The 15,887-nt window shown below is 32.9% G+C and overlaps 2 protein-coding genes across 2 annotated transcripts in view; both read right to left on the reverse strand.

Moving 5' to 3' along the window:
* Positions 1 to 5,356, reverse strand: LOC150106009 (TNF receptor-associated factor 5-like). The gene is made up of 2 exons (XM_090393742.1): positions 4,378 to 5,356; positions 1 to 277 (listed from the first exon to the last, which is right to left on the reverse strand). Exons 1-2 carry the CDS (start codon positions 4,636 to 4,638, stop codon positions 50 to 52), a joined length of 489 nt encoding a protein of 162 aa, XP_090249868.1. The 5' UTR covers positions 4,639 to 5,356; the 3' UTR covers positions 1 to 49.
* Positions 5,357 to 6,848: 1,492 nt separating this feature from the next.
* LOC150106010 (uncharacterized) overlaps positions 6,849 to 15,887 on the reverse strand; it is a 45,106-nt gene continuing 36,067 nt past the window's right edge. Inside the window, exons 7-8 of the mRNA XM_090394614.1 lie at positions 7,862 to 7,903; positions 6,849 to 6,911 (exon numbers count right to left, since the gene is read on the reverse strand). Coding sequence (XP_090250740.1) covers positions 6,849 to 6,911; positions 7,862 to 7,903 — 105 coding nt within the window. The remainder of the gene's footprint in view (positions 6,912 to 7,861; positions 7,904 to 15,887) is intronic.

Consider the following 15,887-nt stretch of genomic DNA (forward strand, 5'->3'; position numbering starts at 1 on the left):
ACACTATCATTTATCTGCAGTTCGATATTTATTATTTTAGACTACGAAATTATGTCAAGAACACTACCATCTTTACATATATAATGTCATCTATGAGATAAGGACTGTCAAGTGACTCTAATTCACTAAAGGAGATGAAATTTGAAATTCCCCATCGGAACAACTTCTGACCGGTAGGCCTCTGAAAACAAGGTGCATGCAGACCAATTTTCACGGGATCGATTATCAGTTCTTTATCACTTGTGTGGTTTCTCTGGTCCACGAGGATCACCTTTACCTGAAATAAAATCTGATGTTTAGATTTCTTGGACCATGATTTTATATAATATAATATTAAAAATATAATATATAAAATGAATATTAATAATAATATGAAGAAATGATAATAAGAAGAATATAATAATAAGAAATAATATGAAGTTCTACAGATTCTATCAGAAGAAGTTATGGGGAGAATTGGAGAATTGAAAACTTGCAAAATGGAAAAGCTCCAGGCGAGGATGGAGTTTTAGCTGAATTTCTAAAAGCAGGTGGAGAAAGGATCTACAAAATCTTAGCAAAACTATTTACCTTATATCTGAATAAACATAATGCACCAAGAACATGAAAGAAGGCTACCCTAATTCTGATACATAAAAAAAGGTGAACATGAAAAACTACCGATCTCTCAGTCTACTATCGGTGGACGAAAGTCTTGGCTCATAGGCTTTGTGTGACTCTAGACCTAGAACAACCAAACGAACAGGCAGACTTTCGAAGTGGCTTTAGTACAATGGACCATATTCAAGTTGTACAACGAACGGTGTAATGAATATCAGTTACCATAATGCATTTTTTTCATTAATTATGAGAAAGCTTTTGATTCCGTAGAAACTTGTACGATACTTAAATCATTAGGAAATCAACTTGTGGCGGAAACGTATGTCAGGACCATTAAATTTTCATACACAAATGCTAAAGGAGCAATTCATTTCGATGGAAACATCTCTACTGTGGAAATACAGAGAGGTATAAGACAGTGCGATCCGATATCTCCAAAATTATTCACAGCATATCTAGAAGAAATATTTAAACCACTTGATTGGGAACGGGAACGTTCTAAAGATAAATGTAAGATATTTAAGCCCTTTACGTTTTGCAGATGACTTAGTTATCTTTACTTCAACTGCGCATGAATTACAGACTCGAATCCATGAACTCCAAATTGCTAGCAAAACACCTCGCCTGAAGATGCTCCAAGCTATGTTCTATAGCTAGGTCCAATCAGAACAATAAAAATCAATAATAAGGAAATTAAATAAGTAGACCATTACATATCTTAGAATAGTGTTTCCCAACGTTTTTTGGATCATGCACCACCTCAACGCCTCTAAGATTTTGATGCCTTCCCTCTAACATAATAGTCAGCCAAGTTCTAAAAACGTATAATATAAATAAGTACTTTAAATAAAAAAGGAACATAGGTAAAACTGTTTTTAATTTGACTTTCTTCAATGAATATAAATTTTATATTACACTTTGTATATCATAAAACTTAAATCGATCTCAACTCGGGAAAATAAAATCCAATTTAATGCGATCCTTAAGCTTGATGTTTGCTGAAAAGAATTTTTATTTGAGGTACTAATTTAGTCATTTTCAATCTCAAATCCCCATGGTTTGTGATATCCAGATGAATTATGTTTTCCCAATAGCAAATCATTTACAGCAATAAAGCCACATTCAACTAAATATGACGATGGGAAGGGCAACAGTATTTTTTTTTTTTTAGCAAAACTAGTTGCATTTTCGGATTTCGTTTCAGTCTCGTCAGAAAACCATGCCATTGTTCGTTTTATTAGAATTCATCATTTTACTTTTCTGAGAGTTCTTCTTGAAACTGAAGTAAGGGTTGCAACATCGACAATTTATCGCTGACAATGGTGATATTTTTAAGTATGTCGGTGATGAGGTGAAGAATGCAACATCATTTTCTAATTGTGTACAACAGATGTCGGTGAAACAAAATATCATGGACGAAATTAAGAGACGCTCGATGGTGGGTGGAAGGCATTTGAATAATTACATTCAATATTCAAAAGCTAACTACCATTATGCTTGAAGAGAAAAGTTTTTAACCGACGTGTTCTTCCTATATTGACATATGACTGTGAAACACGGAGACTAGAGAAATACAAAAATTAAGAACAATACAATTTAGTATGGAAAGAAGTATGCTTGGCAAGACTGGATCAACAAAGGAATATGTGAATAAGAAATCAAGCCAAAGTTTCTCACATCATAGGAAGTGTGAAATATCTGAAGTGGCAACGGGATGGGTATATTGCTCGAGGACAAGATCAACAATGGACAAAAGAAGTACGGGATTGGATTCCACGAGAGGAAAATCCACCACGATGCCGATCTAAATCATGGTGGATTGATATCATCAGATTTGCAGGATTAATATGAAAAAAGACAGCCATGGACAAACATTTTTGGATAATGTCTGTTATCATATTCATAATGAATATGATAATGTCTTTTTTTCTTCAAACTATACAATGTTCTTTTTTCCACAGTAATTTTAAACACCAATGATTACGAAGATAAGATTAACAACTTATTGTCGGATACATCAATCTACCATGTCCTAGGTCACAGACCGTGTCCTAGTCACAGAATCAATTCGCCAACTTTTCTGTTATCTAAACACCTGGCAGGCCTCCTCAAACCTCACATCCATAATTCGGACACTTATATACGAAATTCGCAACATTTCGTTGAGAAACTGAACAACTTCTCTATCTCCAATACGGATTTACTCGCCAGCCTGGATGTTACATCTCTATTCACTAACATCCCTGTGGAGGAAGTCATCAACATTTTAGGAAGTTTGCTCCCACAAGACACTACTTCTCTGTTCCGTCATTGTTTAACATCAAACTTTTTCTTATGGAATAAAACCATATATCAGCAATTGACTGGCCTTGGAATGGGTATCCCTCTCTCTCCATTTTGTGCTGATCTCTTTATGGAGGATTTTGAAAGTAAAATCATAACTCAAACAGACCCTAAACCCACATATGGTGGAGATACGTGGACGATATCTTTATCGTTTGGAACCACACAAAAAAGGACCTGTTCGACTTTCTTAACAAAATCAACTCTCTACACCACACAATCAAATTCACTCTAGAACTTGAAGAAGATAACCAATTATCATTTCTGGACACTTTAATTAAGAAACTTCCGAATGGTGGTATCACCCTCTCAGTTTACCGCAAACCTACCAATAGAGGATGTTATTTACATTTCACTTCCTCACACCACATTTATCAGAAACTTAGTATTGTACACATGTTGAAGAACCGTGCCTCTCTCCTTACAACAGATCAAACAGACCTCCAGGAAGAACTATCCCTGATATCCACGAAGCTTACCATGAATGGATTTCCTCGAAGACTCGTCCACAATATACTTTTCTCTGAACCCCGACAAAGACAACAAGTTGATGTACGTTATATTTCTACCATCGTCATTCCATACTTAGGGACAGTTTCCAATAAGATTGCTAGACTTCTTAGACCACATAAAATAAGAGTGGCCTTTACCCTCAGTAACTATTAGACGATTCTTAAGATCTCCAAAAGATAGCCATCCTTTCTCCAAATATGCTGGAGTTTATAACATACCATGCTCGTGCAGCTTGAATTACATCGGCCAAACTTCAAGGAGCCTTGAAATTAGGCAAAAATAACACATAGGTGACGTCAATAATAACAGAGAAGAAAAATCGGGGTTAGATTTTCATTTCTCAAGAATGAACCATACCATAGATGGGATAGAAGCACACTTCCTTACATGGAGGAGGACTTCCGCTCCCGAATTTTTAAGGAGGCCACAACATTTTCCCGCTGTATATATAAAACCTTAATAAAACCTTAACAGGAACCAAGGACTAATCTTGCCCGTGATCTGGAAGACCCTTATCAGATCCTTCAACTCGACAGAACTGAATTATAATGCCAATTATAGAACGTTCCTAAATAACAACAAGTGTTATCATCCACGCTCTATGAATGTATTGTACGCACTCCGTTCTTTATTTAATATAATTGGAATCGGTTGATTATAGTTTGTAACAGTTTTTTACTTTTTAGTGCCTTACATCAGTTATGTACGCTGAAGATGCCAACAGACTTAGTTGGTATAACTTAGTTGTTTATTATATGCACTTGATCAATATAATCCCAATAAAAGTCTTTCCAGAGCTTTCTGGTAAAGAAAATTAAACTTTTTTTAACATGTTTCATTCCTGATAAAGTAAGCCATAGTCTTTAGGGAATTGGTACAATTAAAGAAGTTAGATTTCCAGTTGATCAACATGTCGCTTACCAGATGTTTGAAAGGCCACTCCAAAGCGCCATCAAAATCACCTTTCTGAATAGAAAAGTAAATTGCTAAATGGGTGTCCATATTTTCGGCATATCCATTCAGATAGATATCCAGGTTAGTTTTGTATCCACATGGTCCAGACCTCGACACATAAAAGGGAAGAGATTCTCGACATTTGCTTCCATTACTGTCTCTGTCAAGTCGTTTCTTCTCCCAGTATCGATCTATTTTATAGATAAATACCCTCGAATTGGCGTCCATCAACTTAACATTTAGTTCCTGGATAGAAGAAGAAATAATTGTAATAATTTAATGTGAAGAATGAAATACAAATCTGTATTATAGATTAAGTTTGTAACTAAACTTAGGAACACAGGTTAAGTGATATAACATTATTATTTTTCTTTAAGAAAACACCGTGAGTAATATGAAATTAAAATCAGTGATAATAAAGACGTTATTTATTCTTTTCCGGATATGATAGTTTACAGTAAGGCTCAATGGGGGGAAATAGTGCAATTATCTTCTGATGGTAGCTCTGGTTTACATTGTGACTCAGTTATACTGTGGGGATTCGCTGCGCAAACTGAAATTATTTACCTTATTGAAAGATCATAAAATTTCCTTCAAAGATTTATGATAAAAATTCTAGAAAGGTCAAAATGATGTAAGGTAATAGAGAAAAAAAAAATTTCTTATTAGATACGCTGAGCAAAAATGCGACTCTAATAATAAAACCGATTATTTATTATACAACACAATAATTATTTTCTACATACGATAGTTTTTTTACATACAAAACTGTTTAGATTTTTCTTGCTTCCATAAAATATACAGTTTCGGTCATGTGCTTAAAAAGTTAGAAATAAAATAATTAAATATAATTATGAAGAATTGTCAGGTGGTGAATGAACAAGATTTGCATTTTATCAACTGAGGTTTCACAATACCTACTCTGAATGTTACTTAATGGCAGTATCTCATAGGTTGCCAAACTTTTTCAGGCCACCGCCACTTTGCAAGACATAAATTTTGTAACGCCCCCATTATAACAGTTGGAATAAAATCATATTTAAAATATTTGAGACTGAATAAAACCATATTTCAAATATTTGAGACTGAATAAAACCATATTTGAAATACTCAATACCGTATTTAAATAATCAATACGTCATTTCTTTTTATATTCAGACATAATGAAGTAATAAAATTTGCAAAAATATTCACAAAATAAAAGATTTAATTTACACTTTATGACTCCACTTATCTATCACACTTTCGAATGATGATTGTTGGCAAAGCACACAAAAAATAATGTAACTTATTCCTAAACCACTGGTATTTATAGATTTGGAATCTAGGTCGAATCGATTTGCATGCATTGACTTGTTTGCGATACCACCGTACTCGTGCTTTGAACAAGTCACTGCAAGCACCCATATTCCTGTCAAAACATGCTGAATTGAGTGAATTACCTACGTAATAGATGACCGACATACTTCTAGTTAAGATTTGTCTACTGCGTGGATAGACTAAAGCCTGTATGGCACGATCAATTTTTACAATAGCAAAAAATGAATAAATTTTTTAATTATATAAAAAATAGAAGTTAAAATATCCTGTATGACAAGTTCAATTTTCTCACTGACATAGAAAATTGACATCTATTTCTATCTGGCATGGTACATTTTCAAATGATTAAATAATTGAAATAGAAAATTGATTAAAAATTGATCGTGTAAGACGAGCATAAGATGAATTAAAATTTAATATTTAAATTTTAAATGATTATCTAATCGCAAAATCACGAAAATAATTAATTTTTTAATATATATTATTAATTTCTTCTATAAAAAGCTACTGCCCCCTAGACCGCCTGAACACCCCCAAATGCTTCTGATCCCACTATAACCTAGAAGGCTTCAGCGCCCACTTTTAGAACTTATGCAGTATACCTGAACCTACCGTTTTCATCTTCCTATTGAAAGTGAAACGATATATAAGTGAACATGGCGACACGTAAATTAAGTAATGATTATATGATATTTATGATAAATGTACCAATAAATAAAATATAAATGCTGACTTTCAAACAGAATATTAATTTTTTTCCCCACTTCTGCAACGTATTTGAATCGCACGTTAGATTTTTAAATGCATGCTATCTGAGTATTTCGTTTGAAATTCATATAACAGATGATTAACTCTCGACCATTAATTATAAAACAGTTAATAATCGAATATATCTCTAAATATAAAAGGACTATAAAAAGATAATGGCATCATTAATAAAATTGTTGAACTAAACATAAAACTGAGTAATTCTGAAATATAATGGAAATATATATTAGAACGCTTGTACACCTTTCCTGTTTTTAAGGTTAGATTATTCGAGGCAAATAAGAATTTTATAGCAGAATTACTACTACGAAACTGCAATAATAACTTGGCATTTGCTAGGGTCAGAAACTTTAAAGAGGAATACAGCTTACCTGAAGTTGTTTCTGAAGAAAGTTGTTGTGCTCTTTGACTTCCTATGAAAAAAATAATAATAAAAATACGAATTAATTTTTTTTAGGAAACTCAGCTTTAATAGAAACAGCACGCGCGAGCACACACACACACAGTTGTTCAGTACATCAGTGTTCAAACAGATTTAATTCATACCATTTAGGCCTACATCATTATATCATCCTCCAAATTTCGCTGTTGAGAGCGTGTACATTAGACAAACACACGCACAAACGCGCATTAATCAGATTAGAAAAGCGTGTACCAGGACCCACTGCTCTACAGAACCGATTTGCTTTGATCTACAGTTTAGGTTATGTATATGACGTCAATTTCCACCAACAAATGATGGGCATTTGATGGATCGCAGAAACACTTAAGAAGCTGCTCCCAGATACTCGCATTTATAACAAATGCTTCTCTAGGATCTCCAGAAAGATGAGGAAACCAACCGTCTGAAGGAACGTTGACACCTGTCAGTCGTATTTTCGGCTTCCCTCACAACTTGGATTAACATTGTTCCGTTTTTAATATGGAGGGCACTCAGGTAAAATGTACACTTGGTAATCTTCAATAGAACGAACAGAGATGGTTCAGAAATAGTCAGATGTTATATCTGTCTATCATTTCCTCCTTATGATGGTAATTCTTTCCACTCATGGTTCAACATAACAGATCAAAGACTCAGATTAAACCGTTTATTTGTTCTGGAATTTTGCACCTTTTTATGTATATGTGCTTGAAGTGAGATGTCCCAGTACTTTTGGAATCTTAGTGTAGCAAATATCTATTATTGTGATTAGTGATTTCCATATGCAATGCATTCTCTCGTACAATTTCCATATTTAAATTGTCAGTTTCATGAAAAAAGTAAATAGCGGTATACTACTAAACTGTTTACCTACTTATTATACTTCTGAGAATGACTAGAGCAAATATGAATTTTGAAGAAAGAGAATAAATACGAACTCACCTCAAGTTGTCTTTGGAGTGTGCTGTTCTCACGTTTGACTTCCTGGAAATAATATAAAATTTCTCTTATTTTTATATAAATATAGTGTTGATGAAATTTTTATTGTTAAGAAAGATGCAAAATTATTCAATTAAAAAATATACTTAATTCTATAATGCATATTTATTTTATATTATTTATCAGTAATTAATTTTTTTAAGAACACAAATTATTTAATTCTGTAATTCTTTACATTACATTACAATTCTCCTACATTACAATTAGAAATGGATTTGATGCACTGCGGTTTTAGTTTTTCTTTAGCGATATTTTTTTAATATATATATATATATATATATATATATATATATATATATATATATATATATATATATATATATATATATATATATATATATATATTTTTTTTTTTTTTTTTATGAAAAAAATTGAATGTCTAAAACCGAGATTTAATTAAAAAGGTTTTAATATAAACACACTACTAGTTTCGGCCTGTAACAGCCTTCTTCAGGTGACATTATAAACGAAAAAACATTAAACATTGAGGGTTAAAAGACTATGAACAACATAGACAGTCTTTATACATAATTAGCATTAAAACGTTGTACTTGTTTTTGAAGCTGTTCTTTCATTTATTGCATTGTTGGGAGAGTGCGTGCTTGCTGCATCACGTGAACGCCAGTACATGATTACAGCTGAATGACTATCCGGGAGGTTGTAGCTTAAGTTGTTATTTAGATGAACAGGATTGAAGATGATTTCTCTCGATTCCACAATTTTTCTCTCTATTTCGTTACTGCAACGGAAGATGTTTGTAGATTTTTCCCAGTAATCCTTTATCTCCGGTTCTTGCAAATATTTACTTAGAAGATTTTGAAACCAAGGCTATCTCTTCCTTTATTTTAACACCTAAAGTTTGGAAACGTTATGTGGATGATGTCTTCATTGTTGGGAGCCATGGACATGAATCCCTTATGGTTTTCCTAGAACATCTCAATAGCCGCCATCAAAGTATTAAGTTTACTGCTGAGCTTGAAACGGATAATTCCTTGCCGTTTCTTGATGTCAAACTGACTCGCTCTTCTGGTAAACTAAAAATATCGATATATAGAAAACCCACACATACCAACAGATATCTGCACAGTCAATCCCATCATTTCCCTCCTCATATGCTTGGAATAATTTCCACCTTGGGACATAGAGCCCGTTCTCTTCTTGATGATCCAAATGAACTGCTTACAGAAATAAACCATCTGAAAACTTCTTTCGAAGTTAATGGATATTCCAAGAAAATCATTAACAAATTCCTTCTTAATCCTCCTAGACATCACTCAGAAGAAACAAATAGATTCAAAAGCAATATATCTATTCCTTACATAAGTACTGTTTGAAATAAATTAGCAAAAGTTCTAAAAAATACAATATCAGAACCTTGTTCACTCCACTTCCAAAGATCCGTTTCTTAATTAGCCACCCAAAACCTTGTCATCATCAACTGAAATACCCTGTCGTATATAAAATATTATGTGACTGCGATATTCCTTATTTCGGGCAGACAGACAAATCTGTCGAAATGCGTATGGAAGAACACATGAGAGACATTACTTTGCGCCTGCTCGTAGTGCAGGCGCAAACTGGACTTACTTGTTGCTTACATCAGAAATAGGATTAAAAAGCAAGTTTATATATAAAATTACTTGGAATCTTGAATACAATTATATATATATATATATATATATATATATATATAGTTGTTTGAACACACGTGCTGCAATACAATACTATCCTATTAGGAAAGTTGAGACATGGTCGTCGAAAGTACTCGTTGAACTATTGGCTCTTTATTTTAAATAACTCGTTGAACTGTTTGCTAGATATATTCCATCAGATGAAAACGGGAAACAGAGTCCTTCATTCTATATAGAATGCATTTCCATCCACAGCGTATTGAGCTTTTTTACATATGGCACAAATAATCTTCAGTAAGTTACGTTAGTTGTGAAAAAATTTGGAGGTAAGGTCTGCTAATCAATAATATTCCTGTAAATGCAGTGACCATGAGGTACCCATGCTGGTCACCTTTCACCCACTTTATGCTCCGGTGATTCTCTAAAACTGTGGATACAATTTTGCTTGTCAACACGACCCAGAATCCTTAAGAAACATATAAACAGAGGGACATTGTATTCACTTCACTTGTTTAAAACTGATGTTAACAAAGCATTGAAAAAAAAAGCTTTGGATATAGAAGCATCGACTACGGAATATCATTCTTTGGATGAAACTCATTTCCAACTGAAAGGGAACACGAACATTAATAGCTGTTAAATATGAGAAACAGAACAGCAATTCACGGTACAGTGGACTCCACACTTGTTGACGGTCAAAATGTGTGAAATGTTAGACCATTACAGGCATATTATTATCCAATTCGATTCATATTAAAAACCAATAGGTTGCTTTGCTATTAGCAAGTGATATCAAATCATATTAGCAAACATAAGAATTCCAGAATTGGAATAGTTACTGCTCTAGTATTTCATTTCATGTCCTGTTCTGATCTCAATCCTCATGACTTTTCATCTACGGGGATAATATGAAGGACGATGTGTATCATGCAATCATGCGTACCCCCTATCCAACCAAAAAAAATGAAAGATTCACCCGCACTGTGAACACTAAAGACCAACTTCAATAAGATACGTTCATTATTTAAAATATTGTCCCTCTTCCCCCGAAAAAAATAATTATATTGGTTGCAAAAATAGCCGATAATAATCTGGCTACACAGATAAGGCTATGTGGCCAGTGCATTATCTCTAGCTATGTATCTATCAACTATGGAGGTTCTTGCAGGATGAATAGGCCTACTTTTAAAGAAAAACATTGTCACTTCCATTCAAGTAAGATAACTTCACGAATGACTAATGAACAGACAGCCATGGTACTAGGCCAGTAAAGATGTGTGCGTATGATTGGTGCGGTATTAACAAAAGATCGCGCGAGTCAAAGATAAACGTCAGCCGACAATTTTTGAATTGAAATACTTCAACCAAATTCAATATCTGAAAGTGCAATAACAATATTCACTATATATTTCCTAGCTTTAACATGTTTGCAAAACACTTTCTGCTGATTTTTATTGTTGCTCTGCATTTGAGCTGGGAGCACAGACTCCCACACATTTAGTTTTTAGTGTTTGCCAGTGCAGTATATGGTTTTGCTTGCAGCTAAATAGCATAGTTTTTGGGAGAAGGGATATGCGATTCATTAGTAATGCAATTTTTTCCCAGCTGTCTTTAATTGCACTGTTTGTTGAGAAATATATTTCACAGACTGCAAATGTTTGTACCTTATTCAGTGATACAATAAAACGACCTGCTTTTACTTGCGTCTGCAGACGTATTAGCTAGTATGGAGGGCGCATGGTTTGCCACGGGAAGCGAGTTACTATTGGCATGAGGTGAACGTCATTAAACTTTTTTTTTTCTGTGCGAGGTTACGAGAAACTTTTCAACTTCTTTTTTTCGCAAAATAAAATTAGGGGTGCGAGTTATACGCGAGGACCAGTTATATTCCAGTAAATACAGTAAGTTATTTTTAAAGCTATGTGAAATGTATTATCAATATTCAGGATTATGAAGTGTTGTCAGTACGTGATTAGATCTCAACTATGTTCATTTCAACTCAGTTAATAGTGATAGACAAGGGTGAAACTAATGTACTGAAGTAAACAAACGAAAAAAAAATACATTCCTCGTGTGTTTTTAAAATTTTGTAATATTGTAAAAAGTATGTAAAAAGTATGAATTAAGTTTTTGTTAATTCACGGATAAAAATATTTAATATTATTTACTTATTCGACGGACAAATCCTAACCCATAATGTCCATGCCAAGAAAGTATCCCTCTGAGTGTCAAAAAAGGAAATCAGCAGAAAAGAAAAAAGAAGAAAGCAAAATCTCAAAAAGTCACAAGTAGATTTGTTTTCATGGCTACAAAATAAATCTGACAACAAAATTGCTACGATTTCAGCAGTTGCGATTCAAACTTCAGAAGAAGAAAACTCCAAAGAAGCTACAAAACCTTTCAACGAAAATGTAGAAACTGTGGGAGTCGTCGAAAAAGACGCGTCTGATTATACAAACGTTTTGAATACAGCAAATAACGAAGAAAACAATAATAACGATGGTGATCAAGTGAATATAAATGATCCAGGTTTGTGGCCGAATATTATAACTGATAAATTTAGATTGTTTTGTGTTAAAACTGGATCTAAACAACATCATCAAGACGCATTCGTTAAGAATGTTGAAGGTACAATTTAAAATAAAATGCCCAATGGTGAAACTCAGCTTTGCAGTTGGTTAGTTTACTCAACTGAAGACTCAGTATTTTGCTTTTGTTGTGTATTATTTTCCAAAAGAAGAGGAAAAGATCAATCAATACGATTTATGTATGGCTTTAATAAATGGATAAAACTGTCATCTGTAATTCGAGATCATGAGCTTTCTGTTGGTCACTTTAATTATTTTATTGTTTGGCAAGAATTATTTAAAATGCTTAATTTATTTAAAATAAAGAGCCAATAGGCTTCATTGCGGCGATGTAAACATTATTTAAATTAAGGGGATATTAAATCCCACATTGGTTTAAAACCGAATAAGAAACTCAAAGATCAGAATCAAAGAGTTTCATAACGAATATAGTAAACTATAAAAGTATCGGCGACTACTAGCGTCAGCTAAAGCACGTAGTCCAAGTACGTAGTACAAACTACGGCAACTCGTAGCAAAGGTGGCGAAAGTTCTGATCCCTATTCTTAGTATTTCCCATAATGTAAAACCCATCTCCTAGGAGACGTATAATGTAATACATTTTGGTGGGGGGTCACTACCACAATCGGTTTCGATCTTTATTGAGATCTCATCAGTGAGTAGCTAGACCAAATAATACTAAGGATATAGCGAAAAGAACTTATATACTCTGCTATACGAGTGGTCAAAAAGGTGCACCCATAAATTATTTAAAATAAAGAGCCAATAGGCTTCATTTCGGCGATGTAAACATTATTTAAATTGAGGGGATATTAAATCCCAAATGTTCGACTGTTGACAGAACAAATCAAATTAATATAAATAAAGAAATGGAACGTCTAAAATTACTATTCCAAAGAATTGTAGATATAATTCTATTTTTAGCAAGTAATAACTGTCATTTCAAGGATCCCATGAAACAATAGGAACGCCAAAAATGGAATTTTTTTAAGTTTAATAGAATTATTAAGTAAATAGGATACTGTGCTAATGGATCATGTAAACAGAATTAAAAATACGAAAAACCGAATTGTGCATCATTTGGCGCATAGATTTGAAGACGAAATTATTGCTGCATTAGGTAATGAAGTCCTTAATAAAAATTAAAGACAATATAAAAGCAGCCATATATTACAGTATCCAAATGGATTGTACTCCTGATATTTCTCACAAGGAACAAACTTCAATAATTATTAGATATGTAAATTTTGTAGACAAAAACTTAATTATAAATGAGTCATTTATAGGATTTATTGAAGTAACTGATGTGACTGGGGAAGGACTAGCAAATTCGCTTTTAAAAAAGAATAGGTGAACTTGATTTAGATATTATGAATTGTAGAGAGCAAGCCTACGATAACGGTAGCAATATGAAGGGAACATATAAAGGCGTACAATCTAGAATAATTAGTTTAAACCCTCATGCAATTTATGTACCGTGCTTATCACATTCTTTTAATTTGATAAAAAAAAATTCGGAATATTGCAACGTTTATACTGCGTATTTTCTACATCTACAAAAAGGTGGGAAATTATACAAAAGCATTTAAATATTACGCTTAAACCATTACGTGATACTCGATGGGAAGCCAAAATAGACACAGTCAAAGCAGTGTATACACAGTTTGAACAAACTTATAATGCCTTAGAAGAATTTATTGGTGCAATTAACGATAACACAGCAGTATCCGAAGTTAAAAGTCTACTAGATTCATTACAAGAAATGCCTTTTATTTTAAGCATATTTGTGTGGTTTACAATATTGTCAAAAATTAATAGTATCAATAAACTATTTCAAGCAAAAACAATTGTTTTTGACTCTGCTTTTAATTTAGTGAATAAAATTAAAAATTAAATCCAAAATTTAAGATCAAAATTTAACACATTTTTAGACGACGCAAAAATGATAGCACGAAACTTGAATATTTCCGAAGACTTCCCTGAAAAAAAGAATTCGAAAAAGAAAAAGATTATTTTCCGAACCAGTAGAAGATGAAGTTTTACTAAACCCGGTAAAGGAATTTAGATGTCACTTTATTCAACGTTATGATTGATACTGTGATTTTACAAATAGATGAGAGATTTAAAAATATACCCAATGTTATTTCTTATTTTAAATTAATCACTGATATAAAAACATTAGAAAAAAGAACTATAAAACCGCTGAAGGGATTTTGTAAAATATTATAGTAGAGATGTAAATGAAGACTTAATCCAGGAAATTGATTTGTTAAGAGAATTGATCTTGGACCAAAAAAATGTGAATAAGGCGCAAGACATATTGCACTATATATGAAATAATAGGTATAATGAACTATTTCCAAATGTGCTAACTGTAATGAAAATTTTCTTTACGTTACCAGTTACTATAGAAAGTGCAGAGCGTTCTTTTAGCAAATTAAAATTGATAAAGAATTATCTTTGGTCAAGAATGTGCGAAGAACGCTTAAATGCACTTGCTGTATTAATCATCGAAACGGGAATTGCCAAAAATTGTAATTTTTCGGAAATGATTAATGACATAGCAGAAACAAAATCGCATATTTAAATAAATACATATTAAGCAATATACGTGTTAGTAAAACTAGGCTCTTAAATAGTAAACCCATTTATTTTTTATGTGCTTAAATTACTTTTTTTATTATTTTAAACAATAATTAATTGTAAATAGGTTTTGCGCGATAGTTGTTGAGCCAGGTTACTTTTGTTTGTGTTAAATATTTATTTATTTTAATTATTTAATACTTTTGTTTTGTGTTCAGTAAACGTCATGTTAACCTGTTATATTTCGAATGTGTATTTTTTTTTGGTTTTGTTTTCCTGTGCCAAAACCATTTGCAAGTAAGAGGTTTTACAATACATTTATTTCGAATCCTTTAATTTTTACCTTTGAAAAATATTTTAGGGCCCCAAAAGGTTTCGCACCCGAGCCCCTTTATAGAGCAGGCCGACGCTGCTAAAGGGTGGCCAATTATCTCTAGCACGAAGGCGTCTAACAGTCTAAAACCGGCCTTACACAGATCAGTTACCCTTGGAAAGGATCTAAAACAACGGCCGACAGAAAGTCCAAGTTCCTCAACTTCGCAACTACATTCGAACTTTTAACGATCTTCCTTTAAAGACCGTTATTGATAGACCTCCAGCAGTAGTAATCTGGCAATATGGAACCAGAGACGTTGTCACAAATCTATATAAGCATCTACTTAAAAATAATATATTCAATATCACATCAAAAATCGTAAAATTGTGAACATCTCTGAAGTTGAAACTAATAAGTGAACTCTGTCGCGATAATATGGAATATTTTAATTAGTATTTTACAAGGTCTAGCTTTTAAATAGCAGCAGTCTTATAAAAAAATCAATATGCTCTCTTTCACTGTACACTGGTTTAGTTCTCAATGTGTGTCATACGTCTTTTCATGCTCAATTTTATGTTAATGTTAAAACAATTATCAGTAAATAAAAACACAGGTCAAATTTTTACATAAGGCTTTAAAAAGGGAGAAATCGTGTTGTTCAATTGTCACGAAAATCATCCTGGTGAATAACATGCTTGATCAGGGAAAAACAAATGGTTATCATGGCTTTCTAGAAAAATGGATAATTGGTTACGATTTTCAATTCTTGGTCTTTCATGACCACTGTACAAAACAGACGGTCCCGCCAATAATCACCGTGCCTACAATTATCACAGAGTATCGCTTGTAAT

The sequence above is a fragment of the Typopeltis vanoorti genome, chromosome 6 (assembly GCF_054136105.1).
Source record: "Typopeltis vanoorti isolate ZY-2024b chromosome 6, IOZ_Tvanoo_1.0, whole genome shotgun sequence".
Classification (NCBI taxonomy): domain Eukaryota; kingdom Metazoa; phylum Arthropoda; class Arachnida; order Uropygi; family Thelyphonidae; genus Typopeltis; species Typopeltis vanoorti.

What these genes read in the sequence shown, in the direction of transcription:
- LOC150106009 (XM_090393742.1), bottom strand. Translation starts at nt 4,638, where the DNA reads ATGGACGCCAATTCGAGGGTATTTATCTATAAAATAGATCGATACTGG. An exon ending in AGTGGCCTTTCAAACATCTG is followed by an intron (nt 278 to 4,377) that starts GTAAGCGACATG and finishes ATTTTATTTCAG; the next exon opens with GTAAAGGTGATCCTCGTGGA.